The 22080-nt window shown below is 50.5% G+C and overlaps 1 protein-coding gene across 3 annotated transcripts; it reads right to left on the reverse strand.

The window, feature by feature from the left end:
- Positions 1-3156: 3156 nt before the first annotated feature.
- On the reverse strand, positions 3157-21234 carry RILPL1 (Rab interacting lysosomal protein like 1). 3 transcript variants are annotated; one of them, XM_077309385.1, is made up of 8 exons: positions 20890-21234; positions 16709-16859; positions 13361-13479; positions 12457-12675; positions 9395-9570; positions 9068-9160; positions 7098-7185; positions 3157-4709 (listed from the first exon to the last, which is right to left on the reverse strand). In XM_077309385.1, the coding sequence occupies exons 1-8, from the start codon at positions 21217-21219 to the stop codon at positions 4704-4706; spliced, it is 1182 nt and encodes a 393-aa protein (XP_077165500.1). In that variant the 5' UTR covers positions 21220-21234; the 3' UTR covers positions 3157-4703. The 3 variants fall into 3 exon arrangements, with proteins under 3 accessions (XP_077165500.1, XP_077165498.1, XP_077165501.1); XM_077309383.1 differs by lacking the exon at positions 7098-7185; XM_077309386.1 differs by lacking the exons at positions 7098-7185; positions 16709-16859; positions 20890-21234 and adding an exon at positions 14411-14548.
- Positions 21235-22080: the final 846 nt, after the last annotated feature.

Here is a 22080-nt window from a genome sequence, read left to right on the forward strand (position 1 = left end):
TAGGATGTGTTATGAACAAGAAAGAGAATTAATACCTGGTGGTCTTCTAAAAATGGGCAGTAAGATCAAGGGCATGAACAAGGGCCTAAATTTCACATATTTTGCTTTCAATTAAGCTGCCGGTTCATCCCCAGCAGGTCCATAATAACAGCACATAAACACCACTAAAGACTTCTTGTCTAATTCAGAAATAGTTTATTTAGGTTATTAAAAAGATCTACAGTTGACCCAGCCCTCTTCCCACCCGCCCTGCAAACCCCATTTATTGCCATTTTTACCTTCTAATATCCTGAATCTTTCAAACAAATTTCTTGCTTTGCATATCCCACAATTGCCTTAATTCCCTCTCAAGGACGTTGGATGATTGCGTTGAGACTCCTCCCATTCGTACAACAACTGGTTAAATGTTACAGCTCAGAGGCACTGACTGGCACTGACTGCCAGAGGAGGCCTAGTGGTAGGATCAGGGGTAGTCAAACTGCGGCCCTCCAGATGTCCATGGACCACAATTCCCAGAAGCCCCTGCCAGCATTCGCTGGCAGGGGCTTCTGGGAATTGTGGTCCATGGACATCTGGAGGGCCGCAGTTTGACTACCCCTGATCTAGATATTACACTTCTAGATGGGACTCAAATTTGGCCAAAACCTTCAGGAAAGAAACACAACAGCTTGTGGGCATCTTCGGTGCTACCAGCATCTTACTTAGCAACTGCCAAGGGTACCCAAAAAGTGGCCGAAAGGAGACTGAAGATTGGATTGGCTGTGCAGATTAAATTTAGGCTGCCTCAGTAGCAACTACAGCCACAGGGACCCTTTCATTATCTTTCTCATGCCTCTGTCCTAATGCAGCTTTAAAATTATTTCTGCCCCACTCTTGGGACTCCCTACGTGGCACCTATTCTGTGGCTGGCTCCGCCTCCTAGCAGTTATTTTGTCCCTGTGTCAGATGCCCCCAGGCTCAAAAAGGCTAGAGACCCCTGACCTATGCATCTGCTCCTATGGGAAAGTAGCTTCCTCAGAATCTCAGCTCTTGGATTCTAAGGGAGGTGCTAGTCCTCATGGGAGTCAATGCGGTGGCAAAGATCTCCTTTGTCTAAGAGTGCTGAGCAAGAATTTGAGTAGACAGGCATTCTGTACAAAGGAATATCCCTTAAGGGCATGTCTAACCTGTTCCTGTTTTGCCTAGCAATTCCTTTCTTTAACAGCTCCCAATCAATAGAGATCCTTTAACAAGCATGGCCAGAGGTTGAACTGCATGCAAAACAGCTGCTCTGTATCTGAACCCTTGCCCTCTCCCCAAATCAATCCTCTTTTGGGCAGCTGTGACCTCCTTTCAGAACAAAACCTTGCAACCTCAGTTGTTCCTTCGCTCAAGTACTCCTTTCAAGCCAAAGAATTCTTCCAACGTGAGCCAGTGTACAACTGCAAGAGCCAGCTTGGGGTAGTGATGAAGAGTGGCAGACTCTAAATCAGGAAAGCCGGATTTGATTCGCCGCTCCTCCCTGTGCAGCCAGCTCGGTGACCTTGGGCTAGTCACAGTCCTGTTCTCACAGAGCAGTTCTCTCAGGGCTCTCTCGCTCCCATCTACCTCGCAGGGTGTCTGTGGTGGGGAGAGGAAGGGAAGGCGATTGTAAGTTGCTTCGAGACTCTTACAGGTAGTGAAGAGCGGGGTATGAAAACCACCTCTTCTTCTGCACCGAGAGAGGCTCGGATGGCAGGCAAAATACGAAACAGCCTCAGTATTTGGGTCACTGCTGCACACCCAGCAATGGGCGAGGCAGGAGGTGAGAATCCTTGGTCTGCCTGCCCTACGTGTTCCAGCTCTAGGCGACTCAGTGAAGGTGCCTCCTTCAAGGGTCCCCTGCCATCCTGCTGTTGTGGAAGAAATGCCTTAAAGCAGCGAATGCTGGCAGGGGCTCATGGGAATTGTACTCCATGGACATCTGGAGGACCACAGGTTGACTACCCCTGCCTTAAAGGGAATCCGCAAAATTTGTTCTTCGCTAGAGGGATAATAGCAGCTTATTGCAGAGATAAGAGAACATACTGCCATTTAAGCCAAGGGCAGCTCGGTGAAGTCAATGGAACTTAAAACTAAGAACGTCAGAAGAGCCCTGCTGGATCAAACCAATGGTCCATCTAGGCCTCCCAGGGGTCAACCATTCCCTCTGGAGGGAGGGCTGACAACAGGGCACAGAGGCCGGGGCCATCATAAGAAAAGTCCTGCTGGATCAGACCAGGGGCCCATCTAGTCCAGCATCCTGTCCTGCAGTGTCCAACCTTCTGAAGCGCCAACAACAGGGTCTTTCTCTGATTTCGCCTCTCTGCTCTGGGATTCAGAGGTTGACTGCTCATGAACATGGCGGTTCCTTTGGGTCACCATGGCTAATAATCATGGATAGACCTCCACGAATAAACTAAGTTTATTCCAAGCCCTCCGGAATTGTTGGGACTGAAATGTGCTTTGCAAAAATGCCACAAGTAGAGATGGGGAGAATGCCAAATAGGGAAAATTCAGTTTGTCACTGAACCATGAACTGAATCGAACCAGTTTGTGGCCTCACAAACCTTGCTGACAAGGACTACAGTCCCTTTAAATGGGATTGGCAGAAAGCTGTAAAGCTGCTCCCTCTCACTCACCTGTTTTTTGTGGCTTGTGCGGGAACAGAAAGCAGAGGTTTAAAGAGAGTCGGGATCTTTTTAAACTCTTGCTTTCCGCTCTGTTCATGAACTGCTTTAACACTTCATGGAAGTTCGTGAAGTTAACATTTAACCTGTCACAAATTTCAGTCCATGAACCATGAACATTCATGATGAATTTTGCTTTGTGGTTCAGTCTGTGCCCCTCCCTAGGCACTCGAGTATAACTTAAAAAAAGAAAACTCCACAAATCTGCTCATGAATTATTAGTGTACAGCCCAGAACAATCACATGTCAAATTGTTCCAAAGTCTGAGAATTGCTTTGCAGATCTTCGTAAAGCCTTTCCAACACAGCCCTCGGAGGTTCATCATCTAGAGTTTTTTCCTCATCCTATTTTGCAGCTCAAACCTGGTTGACACTTGTGGGGGAACGAGACGGCAGAGATCCAAGGTGAAAATACGGATTTCCTACTTCAGGCTGCAGGTCACAATTTTAAACACCCTCCTTTAAAAAAAAATAAAACTCCCTGCAACCGGAAAGCCAGCAGCTAAGGCAAAGAAAACATACAGGCCCTATTTCTCTGCTTGTGGTAGTTTTTTCTATCTGCACATTTGTGCAGGAATACTCAGAGCTGGAATCTACTACTTGCTATCCATTCTTTCACTTTGTTATCCAGTGTGTGATCCACTTTAGGATGCTTAGGGCTGATCCTGCATTGAGCAGGGGGTTGGACTAGATGGCCCGTATGGCCCCTTCCCACTCTATGATTCTATGATTCAGGCCCAATAGAGGAGTTCGTGACTGCTCCTTTGGGCCTGTTGAAAACTTTCAGCCTCTCCTACATTGCAGGGTAGTTGTTATGAGAAAACAGATGAGGGGATGAACAAAGTTCTTAGCTGCTTTGACCTGCCAGCTGGGGAGGAAAGGAGGATAGAATAAATAATTAAATGCAAATGCATGCTAGGATTCTCAGTAACAAACAAGCACGCCTGCGCCTGTTTTTGGGATCCCACCTTACATCTGGTGGGAAGGGGTTTAAAAGCTGGCTGATTTTGTTCCCAAGGCCCTGGCAGAAAAGAAACCGTCTGCCCTTTGCAGAAGGGAAGAGTGAGGGGGCTGGCAACCAGGGTACAAGGATACATTAAAAAAATGGTTAGCATGAAGTTCTACAGTTTAGTTTCCATTAATAAGTCAGAAAAGTCATAGCAAAATTGCAAGGCACCCTCACACCCTGTACGTGCTCATGCTTTAGGCACTATAAATAAACCAAAATGCACAGTTCCGAGCGTGTTTGGATCCAGTTCCAGGATCTGCATTGGCCCTCTCTCTGAAATGGGTTCCTTTGGCACAAGGGCGGGGCCCCCAGAGGAGGGGGGGTGAAGGAGGAAAGAGCCCAGCTGCAATCTTGACGGATCTTCCGCTATGATCGGAAAGAGCGACAAGGACCAAGTCCCTTCCATCGGTCAGTAGCTGGAGGAGAAACAAACCGAATTCTCTGCCGCTACTTCTTCCATCAGGCAAAGATGATCTTCAACAGGACTGCTGGTACAAGCTCTTTGTAACCACACACATTTCTCTCACTCTCGCTCTTTTTGGTTTACGGGAAATGTTAAGTGCAGCTAATGCAGTGATTAAAAAAAAAACCCAAAACGAAACCCGGAAGACATGGGCTTGTTACATCAACCCACAGCCAGTGACTTAGAAGTGCGGCTCCACCAGAGTATGCAACACCGTCGTGACGGATGCCTGAGTCTTCCTTTCCGGCAGCCAAAAGAAAACCCTAGGCTAGGGGATCCCTTTTGCGAGCTGGCCTGGAATTAAGCTCCTGGGCGCCAGTCACACTGGGCAAGGCCAGGGAGTTGAGGAGGGTCGCCATCTGCCAGGTGAGTCCGCTTTTGTTAGCAAAGCAACCAAACCGACGTCTTGTTCCGGTCACAGATGCTGCAGGGCTTCCTGCCCTTGTTCGGTGTACAGGTCGTCTTTGTGTGCATCGGCCCACTGGCCGAAGGAATCCTGGAAGGAGGTGTTTCTCTGCATCCGTTTCTTATCCCGGGAAAAGAAGCTAAACCTTCCAAAAAAAACAAAGCGGGGAGGAGGGAGAGGTTAAAACTTGACAGCGTCAGAGACGGAAGCATCTAAAAGCTTGGCAGCATGATTGCAGAACTGGCCAGACTCTGGCAAGGTCGAAATAAATGGATCCTCCCAGCTCCAGGTTGGGAAACCCCAGAAGATCTGGGGAGAACAGGGACCTGATTGGGGACAGTGCCATAGAGCAGGGGTAGTCAACCTGTGGTCCTGCAGATGTTCATGGACTACAATTCCCATGAGCCCCTGCCAGCAAACGCTGGCAGGGGCTCATGGGAATTGTAGTCCATGAACATCTGCAGGACCACAGGTTGACTACCCCAGCCATAGAGGGCATATTTCCCAGGGGAACTGAACTCTGTAGTCTGGAGATGAGCTGTGATTCTGGGGGTTCCCCAGGCCCCACCTAAAAGAAAAAGAGCTGGGTTTTTTTATGCCCTGCTTTTCATTCCCCGAAGGAGTCCCAAAGTGGCTTACAAACCCCTTTCCTTTCCTCTCCCCACAACAGACGCCCTATGAAGAAGGTGGGGCTGAGAGAGCTTTAAGAGAACAACTGAGAGAACTGTGACTAGCCCAAGGTCAACTTGTGAAGGAGTGGAGAATCAAACCCAGTGCTCCATATTAGAGTCCAGTGCTTTTAACCAGTACACCAGGCTCGCTCCATAAGCCAGCGGTAGTATATCAGCGTTTGAGAGGGTCTTATCCTTCCCAGAAATCCAAGTTCAGGTGACTTGGGGAACCAGTAAAGAGCCTTGTCCTCCCACTGGGAAGATGGGTAGTGGTGAAGATGAGGCCCTCGGGCACCTTCTGAGGACCAAGGGCAGTGTGGAGAGCTTTCTCTCAGTATTTAGGGTTTGGGGGGCATGAAATGAGGGAATCCATCTCCATCGTAAACATCTCTAAGAGTGGTTTTTCATGCAGTGTGGGGTGAGGGGCGTGGCTTGCAGTTGGGGAGAAAAGGCATCCACCCCCCCCCCCCCGGGGCAGGCTGTTCAACAATTCTCAGTTTCTTGACCAGAGTTTGGGCAGTGAAGGCCTGTGGGGGGTTAGTCTTTGGGGTATTAATGCAGCAAATCCCATCATTAACATCAGCTGGCTGCCTCCCTTGAGCCAAGTGCAACAAAAGATGCCTGGAGTTAGTAGAGCCCAAGCACAGCTGTGTTTCCCAGGAGTCGGCTCTCGCCCTGCTCCATTTTTGGCCACACGCAGTTAAAATACATCCTTTACTTGCCTGCCGGGTTGTTTGGAAAACGCCTTTAACTGGCAGGGAACTGGGGTTGCGGGTTCCAAATACTGCCCTGCACCAATTTAAGTCCCGCTGCAAGCTGACATTTAAGGTGACTGATTCGGCCTCCTGTCAGTTATTTCATGCACTCTTTGTTTTCCTTGGAACAAATCCTGTCCTAAATTTCAGGCACAAAATTGGTCTGGTCTTCCATTACGCAGGCTTCAAAAGCAGGATTAAACTTGAATTAGTAGTTAACACGCTCATATATAATGGTTATGTTTAAAAGGTTGGCTCACAAGTGACCCCCCCTCCCAACTGTTTGTCCAGAACTAAAAAACACATTGTCACGGAACGTTCACAAACATTCCAGCTTCTAACGTGAAAGGCTTGGGGGTAGAATGTGAATAAACTACGAGCTCTGCAAAGGTAATGAAAGATCGGTTGTGCTAGAAACCCAGGAGCTCCCAACCTTCTTGAGCCTGTGGTCACCTCAGGTACTCTGACACGGGGTGGCTGGTGCTAGCACAAAATGGCGGTCATAGGAGGCGGAGCCAGCCACAAACTCAGAAGAAGTGCAGTTAAATAAAGGCATCATTTTAAAATCATAATGGAAAAAAATGATAAAGAATATAAAACCAATATGACTGCCTCCCGCCAAAGCAATATTATTTTAACCCGGACAACCTATCAGATTGCCAATCAGAAGGCATGTCAGGCAAAAACCCTACTTGGCTCCACGAACTTTCTGAAAACACTTTGAGGGCACCACGTTGGCAATGGCTGCTGGAATTTTTATCAGAAAGCCATGAGCTAAAGGACCAAAGGAGGAAAGGGGAAACAGCCGAATATTTAGCCTTGCAGACGTAGATAAAGAATTACTGGTTTACACAGAAGGCAAAATTGCAATGGAAACACAACTTCCTGATTAATTAGTGGGTGCATCATGCGGCCAAAGGACATTCTGATTGGCTATTCTTTTTAAAGGCACATGATCCCACAGTCAGCCAATGAGAATGTAACTAGCAGCGAAGGTTAAAATAGGCACCAACTATATATACCATGCACCGAATTTGGGGTGGGGGTGGGGAACTCTATGACAGCTACTGAAAAAGAAAGGAAAACAAAAATCTTAAAGACTCCTACAAGGGACACAAGTCTTCTTATTGGCTGTAATGTGGGATCATCCGGGATCAATCCGGCGGCTACCATGGGCATTATAGCGGTAAAGATCCTGAGTGAGAAAGTCAGACAAAAAGATATGAGAAGGGTTGCCACAGGACACCACAGGCATTCAGACACACCAAACGAGAAGAGGAGGAGATAAAAAAGGATGGAAGCCAAACAAACAAGAGACATGGGCCTTCACTTCAGGTTATTGCACAGGGGATTTGTTACAAGGGTGAGGGAGAAAAGGTCACCTGCCCCCAAGAAAGTCCCTGTCTCCGTCTGAGACTTTGGAGCAATGCAGCAAACTCTTGGCTCACTGCCTGTCTCAACTTTTTTAACGTTGAGAAACACCTGAAATATTCTTCAGGCTTCGAGAAACCCCAGAAGTGGCGCGATCGTGCAGAACAGGGTTGGGAAGCAGAGCTGTGGACACGCCCACCCAGTGCCCCTCCCTTTCCCACCCCCTCCAGGCCCATCAGTGGCCATTTGGGGGGGGGGGCAGGTCGACATAACCATACATCACCTGATAAATGTTTAACAAATTTTTAAAATATATTAAAAATTAAAATATATTTTAAAATATATTAAAAATTAATTCACTCCCTCCCATTCAGGGAACCCTTCCAGGGCCTTCAAGAAACCCCCGCGTTTTACGAAACCCTGTCTGAGAAAGCCTGCCCTAAACAGGATTGGACAATGAGCGAGGATTGTCATCTCCAGACAGTAAACTTCCCAGAAATTTGCCTAATCAGGGCAGTGTTTGGGTACGGGAGGGTGCTCAACCAGGAATGCCATCCTAGAGTCCACCCTCCAGAGCAGCCATTTTTGCCAGGAGAATTGATCCCCATTTTCCAGAGATCAGCTGTAATGCAGGGAGAGCTCCAGACAGCACCTGGAGGTTGGCAACCCCGTTGGAAGAAACGATGTGGCCGGCAGATCAGATGGGGGAGGGAGGATCTTGGAGAAGCGCTACAAAATTTTGCATCTTACATTTAGAAAACGTAAAGCTTGACTGGAAACACAATGGGTTGTTTCATTGTTGCTGCATTTTTATACTTTTATTGCCAACGTATCCACTTTTATTTGACGCATGCGGAGAATCATATTATCAAATGTACTTCGTTTGCTGGCTTTTGACTGTATTAATCAATCTGATTCTGATGGAGAGGATTTTGGAGAAGCTATAGAAGGGGTGGGGGGAGACATGCAAGGTGTCAGATCGCAAACTGATTCTCAGCATTCTCAAGGGGAGCAAACCAGTGCTCCAAGTCAGGGGTAGTCAACCTGTGGTCCTCCAGATGTCCATGGACTACAATTCCCATGAGCCCCTGCCAGGGGCTCATGGGAATTGTAGTCCATGGACATCTGGAGGACCACAGGTTGACTACCCCTGCTCCAAGTGATGTGGTCCACCCTGGCCATGTTCCCCGATCCACAGCGCCGCTGTAAAACAAGATCACCCAAGAGGTGTCTTGCCTTTTGTTTTTAAACTGGTGACCTCACTCAGCTCTGAGACGTTCCCAACAGAGCTGCTTTGGGGGCAGCTATTCTTAGCGTCAACAACAAGGCCGACAGTCATTACGAGGCACCGCTGAAGCGCGGGCTGCCTCCAGTTACGCAGCTCGTCTGGCTGCGCCGCCTCTCGGAGTACAAGGGCTTTTGTTCGTCTTGTTTTTCAAAGGCCACCCGCAAACGGGAGAGGCAGAGGGAAAAGGAGGGCGAATGGCAAGCGCTGATCCTGTCCTTTAAACAAGCAAAAAAAAAAGAAAACCGCTTCTCAGTGCTTAACTATAAACAAACAAACAAACAAATAAATAAATAGATTTATATTCTACTTTGCATTCCACCTACACTGCCTCTTTGGCTGACGACAACTCTGCAGCCACGTTGCCCTGCTAGCCGTAACAGACCAAAGGCAAGGGGTTGATAGGGAAGACACGACTTACAGCCGTTTGATGCCAGATTCTGGCTGAGCAGAGGGTCTTGCGTCAATGACGGGCGTAGGTTGAAGGGATCTCGTTTCTTCATCCGCCTCCTCGCTTTACAAAACAGAAAAGGAACAGGGTGGGGAAATGTAACAAGCACAGCTATAGGCAGCTCATGAAATCCACGGAAAATTCCCGTAGGATGCGCCAGAGAAAGCAGAAAGAGGGAGAATGACCTGTGCAGAAACTGGGGGCTCTAAACCCAGAAATCCTCCCTCCCCCAGCCCTGTTTTTCTCTGCCACTGGGGTGAGATGTGGGGGCCAAAAGCTCAAACCATCACACCCCACCTCTTGTAATACAAAAGTTCTTCTTGGAGCAGGAAGACTTTGGACTTCAGTTCGTTCCTCTCGTGCAGAACGTCGCGTAGCTCCTGCAGCGTAAACCTGGGACGATTTGGGTCTTTCAAATCCATGGCTATCTTTTCCGCTTCTGAGATGTGCTCCTCATTGCTGGGTTCCTCTGTCTGGAGGAACAAACAGGAGTTGGATTGAATATTTGTGTACTATTTACAGCAACGTTATCCAGATTTAAGTATGGAAGAATAATATATTGAGTATGTCTATAACGCAAAGCATTCCCTTTAATGTATATAGTTGCTGAATATCACGCTTACAATGTTAATTTTAATGGGTTTTTAATTGGGGTTTTATTGTCTGAGGGGTTTTTATTGTGTAACCCGCCACGAGCTGGCTTGCTGGGAATGGCAGGAAACAAGTCTAATAAATAATAACAACAACAACAACAGTTGGAATTAATCTTCTGGCTTCAAGGACGCTGTAGTTAATCAGCTTCAAGGACCATGTATTTAATCAGTTTGTTTTTTTTGCGGAGTGTATCTAGCAGCACCCCAAAATAGCTGTTTACTGGGTGGCAGAAACCCTGCATCCAAGGTTCTGGTCTTTGGAGCATGCTTGCTCATTTTATTATTTCTACTGTATTTTGACCCAGTGCTTTGCTTTTCTGGTTTGGAGTCAGCCGAGGCTCCCCAGAAACGGCGGTCAGGAGAGTGCGGTTATGCTCACAAAGATAATCTAACCTCCTCTCTGACCGATGAAGCTGGGAACGGATCTAATGAGAAGAGACATTGTTGGCCTGAAAACCAGCCCGCTACAAAAGCCGGCAGAAGAAAGCCGCCATTCTCTCCGGGGAACTGTAGAGACTTTGACGCTTTCTGGCTACGGGCCGAGGTGCTGCAGGGACCCATTCATAGAAGTCGGGTCTTCCCCGGTGGCTCCGTGAACAACAAGCCCGTCAGTCAGTCAGCCGGCGTTTAATTCATCGGGGAAACAGGAATTGATTTTTCTTCCGGAAGAGGCCCTGAGATGCACAGCAAAAACACTCACACCCGGACTAGAGATACGAGCAGAGGTTTTGTGTGTGGGTCTGTGGTGGTACTCACTGGTATTGAGTACCAGCACTAGGGATGCCAGCCTCCAGGTTTGGCCTGGCGATCCCTCGGAATGACACCTCACCTCCGGAACACAGAAATCAGTTTCCATGAAGAAAATGAATGCTGTGGGAGGATTGTGCCCCGCTGGGGAAAGACTACAATGGAGAAAGCCTGATATAGCAGTGGAAGGCAGAATCACGAAATTCCGGCTCACTTGCTTCGGCTACATCATGCGATCGTTGGAGAAAGCAGTTATTCTAGTGGTAAAAGGAAACCAGGCCGACCAAGAAGGCGATGATTAGACACAATCAAAATGGACGCTGGCCAGAGCATTACACAACTAAAAGCAGCGGTGCAAGATCGAAAGACGGGGCAGCGGAGCCGTAGGATCCCCAAGAGTCGGACAAGACTGAAAGGCTAGCACTGTCACATCGTTATGCAACAAAAAACAACAGAGGGACAACATGGCCAGTGGTCTCAAATGTCCACTGGCAGAATGGCCGGTTTCTAATTAAAGCCTCAGAAGGCAAGCCTTCCCCACAGTAGAACGAGGAAGCGGGAGAAGGATTGAAAACCCTCCGACATCACAGAATCGGTCCCAGGAGCTGCATGTATTCTGGGCTTCAAGAAGAGCATGATCAAGACCCTTCGTAGAGAAATGCTGATGATCTCCCATGGAACTGAGACTGGCCCAAGGTCACCCAGCTGACTGCGAGTGTCAGAATGGGGAATCAAACCCAGATCTCCAGATTACAGGCTGCCACTCCTAACCACTACATAGATCTCATTCATTTTCTGGGTGGTTTCAACTGCTGCAGCAGGTTCTATTCAACTGGTACCTCCTTTAGCACCCCGAACTCCCTTCCTTAGGAACAGTGGGTTCTGTTCCGCAATGCAGATCTGAGATCCTCAGATGTAAACAAGAGAGGCAGAGAGTTTTCCCAGGACGCCTAACCGCCCCAGGGGCACAGAAGGGCAGACAGATCATGTGATCCTTTCAAAAACTAAAACCGTAACACAAAGCCAAGGGCGGGGAGATTCCCGCCCCCCTGCTGACAACTCCAGCCCAAGGGGCGGGCTTGCTGACATGCAGCCGAGTGGAACCTTAAAATAGATCGGGTGTTCCTAATTCAGTTGGAGGGGGGAAAACACTGAAGGAATTACATTTCACATGCAAATGATCGGCAGATTCTTTTATAACGTAAGTATACACCTTTCAACCTCTGCAACGCCCAATGCACAGTTATGTGCGATGTTGACAAATCAAAAGCAACAAACTCCCAAATTTAAAACCCGAAAATAATAACAGAGGAGGCGGCAAGAGGAGGAGCAGATCTCTGGAACAATGGCATAAACTTTTTTCTAAGTCATGTCTTTTTCCTTTTCTTAAGAGTTTACGGAGACTATATTTACAGTCCACTCCGATGCCTACCTAGAAGTAAGCCTCCAATTACTTCTTATTTTTAACTAAGTAGGCTTAGGATCGCCCCTTAAAGTGATTTTCCATTTCTCTATATGGACTGGAACTTGACAAGCATGTGGAAAGAGTGATATTTTATAACATCACCTGATCATTTTACCTGGAGAGGCCGGGCTTTGAACCCGAGACCTTCTGCGTGCCAAGCTCTGCCACTGAGCCACACAATCTCTCACCAACACACAAAGCTGCCTTCTACTGAATCAGACCACTCTTCACATTGAAAGTTGTCTGCTCAAACTGGCAGCCCGCTCTCCAGGATCTCAGGCTGAGCCTGGGATCTTCCACATTCAAATCACGTGCAATGCCAGAGTCCACCTGGAGGATGGCAACCCCAGACAAGCAAACAGTCCCAGAAACCTGTCCCCTTCCAGAATTCTTAAGGGAGATCCATGCCAGCTGGAGCATAATACCGGGTTTTCTTCGGCCCCGGCTCTCTTTCCCAAAGGGAACCCCCTCGGCTGATTTGGAGCGGCACCTACCGGAGCGTCTTCCCCGTTCTGGCTGGGCTCCCCCTGTGTCTTCTCCCGAAGCTTCCCCAGCTCCGCCCGGAGCGCTGCCATCTCCTGCTCCTTGGTCTGCAGGTAGGCCTCCAGCTCCACTTTCTGCTCAATGAGTGCTTTGCCCTGAGCCTCCACCACGGTCACACGGTGACGGAGGTCGTGGTTGATCTTCATGAGCCTGTTTTGCTGCTGCTGAAGCTGCCGGGGAGAAAAGGAGGCGGCCGGGAAGCCGCTGGTGAACGTCGGCAATTAAGTGCCAAAACATTCCGCTTAGTAAACGAAGAAGGGAGAGCCAGGGCAGGGTGGGGGAGAGAACCAGGTGGAGACAAGATGCTGGGTCAGGTTGCGCAGAAAAATCTCTTTTATTTTGGTTATTTCTAAATGGCAAATTTAATGCGGATGCCTCGGGAGAAACTCCAGATACTCTTTTAATTAGCTGACCCATTTCCTGCTAGTATGAGCTCTTCTGAGTCAAACGAGATGTTCGTTCAGTCCAGCTTTTTCAGCACAATCTCGTGCTTGTCTACACAGAAGTAAGTCCCACTAGGATCAGTGATGCTTACTCCCACTTCAGTGTGCAAAGGCTTAGTCATCTAGGACTCCCGTGGCTGCTATAAGCCCTTTAAAGTTCGAGGCAGATTTGTGCAAGCATCTCCCCCCCCCAGGCCTGTTTTAAGCCCTTCCTTCCATTTCTATTGCCTAATTTATTATTAAGCACAGTGTCTAAGCTTCCATTACCCAGCAAAACCAGGATATTGGTCAGGGGGTGCTGAATACACTGTGACTCCGTTTCCCCCCCCTCCCTCTAATGCAAAGCAAAAACTTTCAAAGTTATAAAAAGACCACGATTCGTCCGTGGAAAGAGGAAGCCGAGCTCGCTCACCGCCTCCACATCCTCATTCTTCAGGCCGAGCTCTCGGTCCTTGGCGCGGATTTCGTCCCTCTGTTTATCCACCACTTCCTTCAGCTTCTTCATCACTTGCCTCTCCCTTTCCGACATCCCTGGTTTCAAAGAAGGCGCAAGAGGGAAAAAGAGGGGCCGGTCAGCGGAAGGAAAGACGGAAGAGTTCCTCTAGCCTAGGCAAGCCCAATCTTGCCCGATCGCAGATGCTAAGCAGGGCCACAATGGGGAGCGTTTGGATGGCAGACCTCCAAGGATTTAGATGGCAGTTCTTCCAAGGGACACCAGGGGTCCTGAGGGATACAAGAGCCAGCTTGGTGTAGGGCAGGGGTAGTCAAACTGCGGCCCTCCAGATGTCCATGGACTATAATTCCCAGGAGCCCCCTGCCAGCGAATGCTGGCAGGGGGCTCCTGGGAATTATAGTCCATGGTCATCTGGAGGGCCGCAGTTTGACTACCCCTGGTGTAGGGGTTAGCAATGCCGACTTCTGATCTGGTGGTCTCCCATCCAAGCACAACCCAGGACCAACCTTGCTTAGCTTCACAAGAACTTTTGAGATTGGCTTGCTCTGGGCCATCCACCTCAAAGCAGACCCTTTTCCACTGAACTAAGCTACCTGGATAAAAGGGGGGAGGAGTATAACATTTAACACTCTTTGCTTTGGCTTAACTCCTTTGCCTTTTCCCTTTCTAGCAATCAGTTTCTTTTGTTGAAAGTGGGAGGGGGGGGGAAGAAAAACAAGCTGCCTTGCAAATTTTAGAGAGGAAACGAGGATCCTTAAAGGCAAAAGCAGAAAACGCTGGTTGACTTTCCCCAGCATGAAGAAGACATGATCTCTTGTTTTAAAAACTCTGCTTAACGTTACGGCAACATTTGGGGTTTTGCTTGTGGAGGACGGCTGCCCGTTCTCTCCCCAGACTTTTAAAGGAATAGCCTGTGTCATTCCCACCCACCTCCTCCCAAAGAGCAGCCATCCCCAAAGGACTCTGGAATTAGCAACAATCAGCAATAAAACGAAGAACCGGACAGACCTGAACGGACAAAGTGGGTCAAGGAAGCCATATCCACAATCCCAACAATGAGCTGTCTCTTCCAGGGGGTTCAAGGCCTCTTTCCCCAGGTGTGCCACAACCTGTGACTCCTCCTCTTCCTCCCCCCACATCAAAAGGATGCTCCGGTTGCACCTGGGCTGGTACCAAACCTCAGCTGGGAAGCGGCTTCTGTGGTTTGGGAGTCCTGTGGCTGAGCTCGTTGGTTCTCTCTGACTTTTCCCCAAAAGCATTTAAACCTGCTAACTCCAGCGGTATTTATCTAGGTGCTTATTTTCACCAAGAACCGAACCTCTCCCCACACGGACCACAGAGATAAAAAGCAGCTCCCTGTACTTCAGGTGCCACAGGTGCACAGAGAGCTTTGAAGGAGTCTCTGGCCACAATCCTAAGGCAGCGTTCCTAGGAGTAAGCCCCACTGAGTAACACAAGAAATACTACTGAGAAGACCTACTTCGGATTGCTCTCTCCGCTGTCCACAGTGCTGTTTTGTCTGAGAGAGCTCTGAGAGAGCTGCGACTCGCTGCCAGGCTAATGTGCAGCTGCAAAGCCTGATTCTTGGCATGCTTACGTGGGAGTAAGGCCTGCTGAGTATCCCAGGACTGAATCTCGGGTTTCATTCCCTTTCCTGAACGTTTTGTAAAAATATCTTTATTGCAGCATAATTTAAATCAAACGCTGGTTCTCCCAGGTTGAAACTCGGTGGGTCTCGGTCTAGTTAATGCCTGTGTGGCTTAGAGCAGGGTTCCCCAACGTGATGCCCACCATTTTTTAAAGTGGGTGGAGCCTGGTAGGGCTTTTGCCAGAAGGGCTTCAGATTGGCTGCACTGCCCCCCCACCCACCCACTGAAGCTCTGTGTACGACAACAGTTTCATTTTAAAGGCATCTTGTTAAATTAAGTTTCTGCCTGAACTGTTGGGAGAGTTGCCAGCAGGAGGGATGCAGGATCCTGCCATTTTGTAGCCGGCTCTGCCTCTTGCAGCAGCCATTTTGTGCTCGCCACACCACCCTCAGTCAGAATTCCAACTGGAATGGTTGGGGACCCCTGGATTGGACTAGGAGCTGGGAGACCCGGGTTTGAATTCCTCGCTCCATCACGGAAGCTTGCTGAGGCGACCTGGGACTGTTGACATGCATTTATCCTGACCTACCTTGCAGGGTTGTTGTGAGAAGAAAAGGGCGGGGAATGACATTAGATGCTTTGGGCCCCCACTGGGGTTAAAGGAAGTAAGACAGACCTGTGCTTGGATGGGAATTCGCATTAAGATCCTCAGAGCCCTCTTGGGGTTGGGGGAAGGATGCTCACATTGTAGGAGGACAAGATGGGGAAGTGCAGGGAAGAATTGCTCTCTCTCTCTCTCTCTCTCTCTCTCTCTCTCTCTCTGAATGATGATAGTGGGAAGGGAATGGTTAACTCAGCGGAAAACATTCTGTTCTGCTCCCCTCCAGCTCCAGGGTGGAATTAATTCCCACTGAAGAAGCCTATGCCCAACAAAAAGAGGAAGGTGCTTGCTGAGTCCTGCAGAGGCTTGCAAAGAGCACCGCCAGATGGACTGGAGTGAGGAGACCGGCACCCTAGTTTGTTCCTGGCACCCTGCCGGCTGGCAGGGCAACAAGCTGGGATTCCCTGCTGCAGAGTGTACTGCTCGCTATAGTGCAGGGGTGGCCAAACTGTGGCTCTCTAGATGCCGATGGACTACCATGACCAGGAGCCCCTTCCAATTGGTCACACTGGCAGGGGCTCCTGGGAATGGCAGTCCATGGCCATCTGGAGAGCCCTAATTTGGCCACCCCTATAGCGTTATACCGTCTCTATATGTTGCCCTACTATTTGCTAGAGTGAAAAACCCAGTGGAAAACGATACTGTTTGCTACAGGGTTTGCTATTTTGCCAGGGTAGTCAAGCGGCGGCCCTCCAGATGTCCATGGATTACAATTCCCATGAGCCCCTGCCAGCAAACGCTGGCAGGGGCTCATGGGAATTGTAGTCCATGGACATCTGGAGGGCCGCCGTTTGACTACCCCGTGCTAGACTGTTGCTACATGTTGCTATCGCGGAAAACCCAGTTGCAAAGGATTGCTGCGGCACATCGAGAGGCGCGCCATCCAACGAGGTGTGGGGGCAGCCCAGCCCCAGAAGACACAGAACTAACTTGCTCCAGGGCACCGAGGGGAGGCGGAGCTCTGCCAGTCTTGACCTGAGTTTTCCAGCGGCTGCAGCCAAACTCCCCAGTTCTAAGACTCCAAGGCAGTCCTCGGAGGGGCAGGGAGGTACTCGCCTTCGTGTTTCTTGAACTCTTCTTCCGAGAAGTTGACATCTTTGTGAGAGAGGTTGGTCAGCAGCTGCTTGTTCTCCTCCTGCAGCTGAGCAATCTGTGTGAGGAGGTCCTGGGCTTCCCCTCGCCACACGTCTTCTACCAGCTCCAGCTCCTGAGGGAAGAGCAGATCACAGGCCCTCAGGCTCACGGGCCTCTGATTCGGCAGGCGGCCTCTTCCCCTGACTGCTTGGGGGCTGCCCTCCCTGCTGGGGCATCTGGGCAATAGTCCCATAGTTCGCAGAGCACACAATGACTCAAAGCTACACCAGAAGCCATGTGCTCTTTGTGTGCGCACAGGTAAGAAAACAACAAACCAAGCAGGAACTTCCTTTTATCTTTTCAATCTAATCTAACGATTTTGTTATGGGTTCAGGTGGGTCACCTTGTGGGTCTGAAGCAGCAGAGCAAAGTTCAGTGGCACCTTTAAGACTGCAGACAAGTGATCACAATGCCAAATCTACTTTTAAAGACCCCAAGCGGTGAGCATCGCTACTAACTAGGAATATTCCTAACCAAAAAGGAGACACTTGTGTCAGCTTTTTTTTTTTAAGAGCCAAAAAAAGAGAATGGATACAAAAAAAATGAAGATATATCCTCTAAGAAGAAGACATCTGGTAACCCTATTGCTGAATGAACTTGAGCTGGTCTTGGCCTTGTCTACCTCTCAGGGCTGTTGCTGAGAGGATAAAACAGAGGAGGACAGCATGACATTATAAGTTGCACTGACTTCCTGCCGGGGAGGAAGGGTATAAACATCTAGATAAAGTAAAAATAAGATGTGTTTTATTTTTGCTGCCAAATTCTTCCAGGCTGTGGTTCTTTATCAATCTATTTTATGTCTGCATTTACCAATTTTATGTCCGTATTTATTTATATACCCAGGGGTAGTCAAACTGCGGCCCTCCAGATGTCCATGGACTACAATTCCCATGAGCCCCTGCCAGCAAACACTGGCAGGGGCTCATGGGAATTGTAGTCCATGGACATCTGGAGGGCCGCAGTTTGACTACCCCTGCTGTTCTCCACACCCCCCACCCCGTGGTGACCCAAATCAGCTCCCCTCCTCCTCTATTTAATTCTCACAACAATCCTGTGGGGAGGTCAGGCTGAGAGGGAGCGACAGCACCCAGGTCACAGAGTACCGGAGTAGGGAATCTGAGCCTGTGTCTCCAAAATAAGGTTTGTGGAGCACTTAGTGAGAGAATAAGTAGGGCAGAACAGCATGAGATTTTCCTCCTCACCCCCTCTGCTCTCCCGCAGCCTCCCTTCTCCCCTCCAGCCCCGGCTTTCAAAGTCGCTGAGCAGGAAGGAACAAAAGGTTCGTTTCTGCTGAGCCAGCAGGAAGCAAACCAGGTCAAAAACATGCCCAGCCATAGCCTGGGCAGGGCTGCCTTCTGCCCCATCATCGCCCTGTGACCAAAAAGAAAACCACCGGGATTTTCCACAGCCTTGCTGAAATCTCAAGGGCCGCCACGTTGGGGATCTCACGGACAATTCTCCCGTCTCAGAAAAAAAAAATCTTTTATAGGGGTTGCTGGTTCCCCCTGGCCGCTGGCAGGAGATTGGTGGGCTACAGTTGCCAGATCCCCTTTTGGAGATTGGGGGATGGAGCCAGGGGAGGACAGAGTACCCTCCAATGAGCTCTCCATGGCTGCAGGAGGAAACAGGATGCTGACCTAAAAGGACCTCTGACTCCATTAAAGCGGGCACCGTCCCCCTAAGCGGCACCAAAAAGGAAACATGATTCAGGAGAGGTGGGCTTCCTTAAACACAAAGAGAGCCTTGCCTGAAATAATATAAAACAACTGGCAGGGGGGCTGTCCCCTCTTTCCCCCCCTCTCCTGTGTAATCGTTTCAGGATGCAAAGCAGAGGTTAAATTTAGCTCTGTTGCTTCCAGCAAGCACCAACCAGCTTGTTTACAAATGCTGAGATTCAGAGGTTGCCACTGGATTGTCAGCCCTGAATGCAGCAGAAAGAAAGAAAGAAAGAAAGAAAGAAAGAAAGAAAGAAAGAAAGAAAGAAAGAAAGAAAGAAAGAAAGAAAGAAAGAAAGAAAGAAAGAAAGAAAGAAAGAAAGAAAGAAAGAAAGAAAGAAAGAAAGAAAGGAAGGGAATTCCAAATTCCTCAGCATCCTCTCTGGAGTGGTTCACACCACCTGCCAAAAATGACGTCCTTCATCATGTGATGGCTTGTTGTTCTGGGTAGAGCGAGTCCAGGGCCCCTGATCCTTTCAAAAGTTGTCGACTCTCCCTGGAGGATGGAGCCAAATCAGAGGAAGACCCGGGTTGCATAAAGAGGGAGAAACAAATCCAGAGCCGTTTCCGCAGCACCTAGATCCTCTGTTCCCTAGAGCCCTGTTCCAAACCTCCTTCCTTTTTCCTGCTTCTGTGGCTTAAGCTCCTTCACGCAATTTACCATTAACCTCCGGAACTCACCGCCACAAGAAGAAATTCTGGGCCACCTACTTCAGCGGCTTTAAAAGGGGATTCCTGAATGGAGGGAGGAAAAGCCCCTCTACGGCTGTTGAGCCATGAGGATTAAATGGAAACTCCATGTTCAGAGGCAATATACCTTTGAATGGCAATCGGGGGGGCTATCGTGAGTGGCTGTTGCAGAAGATGCTGGACTAGATGGCCACTGACCCCGCTGGGCTGATTTTTCACCCAGCGTTTCGGTTCAGTTCAACATATCCAGACCCTGCTCTTGTTTTTAAACCCACAACTTCGATCCACAGCACGGAACAAGCTGCTGTTTGTCATGTGCAGAGTATACTTTTCCCACCGCTCTTCTAGAATCTAGGACGTTTTGGAGGTCATTAATTCATCGAGTCATCATAAGGCGCAAGCAATTCCTCCCTCGCACACTACTTCTGGGATTCGACCGGGGGAGCTTCCCCTGTGCATGCAGAAGAGACAAACTCCCGTGGGAATCCGTGGGATTCACTTCTGAGTCAGATGCACAGGACTCAGCAGTAAAGAAAGAAGGAGGAAGAGATGCCAGGGCATGCCGCATGAATGAGGATTGGAAGTGCGTAGGGGACACTAAGCCAGAGGTTCCCCCACATAGGAACACACATTTCCTGGTGTACGACCTACTTCAAATTCACCACTATATTGTCTACAGGGGTAGTCAACCTGTGGTCCTCCAGATGTCCATGGACTACAATTCCCATGAGCCCCTTGCAGGGAATTGTAGTCCATGGACATCTGGAGGACCACAGGTTGACTACCCCTGGTCTACACTCCTTTTGGGTTGCTGTGCAGTGGCCATACACACGAAAACTCATCCCTTGAATAAAGCTTTGCTGGTCTGTAAGGTGCCACTGGACCAACACGGCCACCCCCTGAATCCCCAGAAAATCCTACCAGGAGTCTCAAAGTTGACCTGCAGCTTCAGGGTGACGGTGGGAATTTGCGATGCCCCCTAAAAAGGGAGTCAGAGAATCCTGGCACAGGCTAGCTCCAGAATCCGCCCCCCTTCCTCCTTTGGCTATTTACTAGCTTATTCCCAGGATAATAGTTCAGTCGTCTTCAGGTTGCCCCCGGACTCCAACTTTCTCCCACTGCTTCAGTCCAGGAGCCCCCTGAAGACCCCCAAAGTTTTATTCCAGGGATGAGCTTTCGTGTGCATGTACCCTTTCTCACATACAGGTTGCATGCATGCCAAAGCCCATCCCTGGAATCAAACCTTGCTGGTCTTCAAGGTGCCACCCGGCCAACCCAGCCACCCCCCTGGAATCCCCAGATAATCCCCCCCCCTAGCCCAGGTGTCTCAGATTTGGCCAGCAGTTTTGGGGGGATGGTGGGAACATGAAATGCCCTTGCATGCCAATAAAGGTTGTCTGAGTCTGTCATGAAATGTCCCCAAAGATGGGAGGGCGAGAATTGTGGCAGAGACCATTTCCTGAATCCCCCCCCCCTGGCGATTTGCTGGCTCATCCCTGGTTTTCAGGGACCCCACTTTGTAGATGGCGAGTGGGTGGGCAGAGAGGGGGCTGGCCCTGAGCTTGGCTCCTGCGTGCGCAGGGAGGCGCATTCCCTCCAGGCCAGGGGTTCTGGTTCGATGGGGGCCTCCTCTGGGCCCGGGAATGGGGGGTCAGACTAGATGTCCCCGGGGATCCCTCCCGACTCCGCCGCGCTGACCTGCTGGTGCTTCCTGTCCTTGTCGAGGCGGTCGGCGCGCTCGAGGCGGAGGCGGTCGAGTTCGAGGCGCAGCTCGTCGAGCTCGGGCCGGAGGTGGTCGCGGCTGACCAGGCCCTCGAGCAGCTCCAGGACGCGCACCACCTGCGGCATGAGCCGCGCCACCGCCTCACCGCCGTGCGCCTCGATCAGCCGCTCGAACTCGTGGCCCACCAGCGACGCCAGGTCGTACACGTCCATCACCGTCAGCTCCGACGCGCCCTTGGCCAGCGCGCCCCCCGCGCCCTCCATGCCGGACCCCGACCCCGGCCCCGGCCCCGCCGCCTCCCGCATCGGCCGCCCGAGCCTGCCCTGCCCTGCCCTTCGCGCGCGCCGATCCCCCGGCGACCCCCGCCCCACGCCCGACCCGGCCAAGACTGGCGCTCGCCGCGGAGGAGGAGAACGAGGAGGAGGAGGACGGAGGGAGGGAGGCGGGGAGGGGAGGGGAGGGGAGGGGGAAAGCCGCACGCACGTCCGCCCGCCCCGACGCCTGGCCGGCTCCGGGGGATGGACCGAGGAGAGCGCGCGGCCGAGTCCGAAGCCAGCCTCCCCTCCAGCGGAACGGATCTCGGGAGACTGCGGAAGAGCTGCGCTTCCACGGGTGCCGCCTGGCGAAGGGCCTCCCTACAAGGAAAGCAGCCGCCTTTCCCTCTGGAGACTGGGGAAGAGCTGGGGGGGGGGGGGTTCCAGGGCATCCACACCTGAAAAGCAGCCCCCCTCTTTTTTTAACCCCCTCCAGAGGAATTGATCTCTGGAGTCTGGGGAAGAGAGGGATCCCAGTGGGGAGAGATGCCATAGAATCCACCCTCCAGACTAAGAGTGGCCAAACAGTGGCTCTCCAGAGGTCCATGTGCTATAGTTGCCAGGATCACAGTGACCATGAGCCCCTGCCAACTGGCCATGCTGGCAGGGGCTCATAGCAACTCTACTACATGGACCTCTGGAGAGCCACAGTTTGGCCACCCCTGCATTTGCCCCAGGGGAATTTAGCTCTGGAGTCTGGAGAAGAGTTGGGTTTCCAGGGGCAGTTGGGGGGGGGGAATCCCCAGGTCCTGCCTGGAGGATGGCATCCCTAGCAGGCTTCCTAGATCAGGGAAACTCTTGGTGGCACTTGGGGAGGCTGGGGCCCTCAAAAGCTGGGGAGGCCCACCCTCC

This window comes from Paroedura picta, chromosome 13 (assembly GCF_049243985.1).
Source record: "Paroedura picta isolate Pp20150507F chromosome 13, Ppicta_v3.0, whole genome shotgun sequence".
Taxonomy (NCBI): domain Eukaryota; kingdom Metazoa; phylum Chordata; class Lepidosauria; order Squamata; family Gekkonidae; genus Paroedura; species Paroedura picta.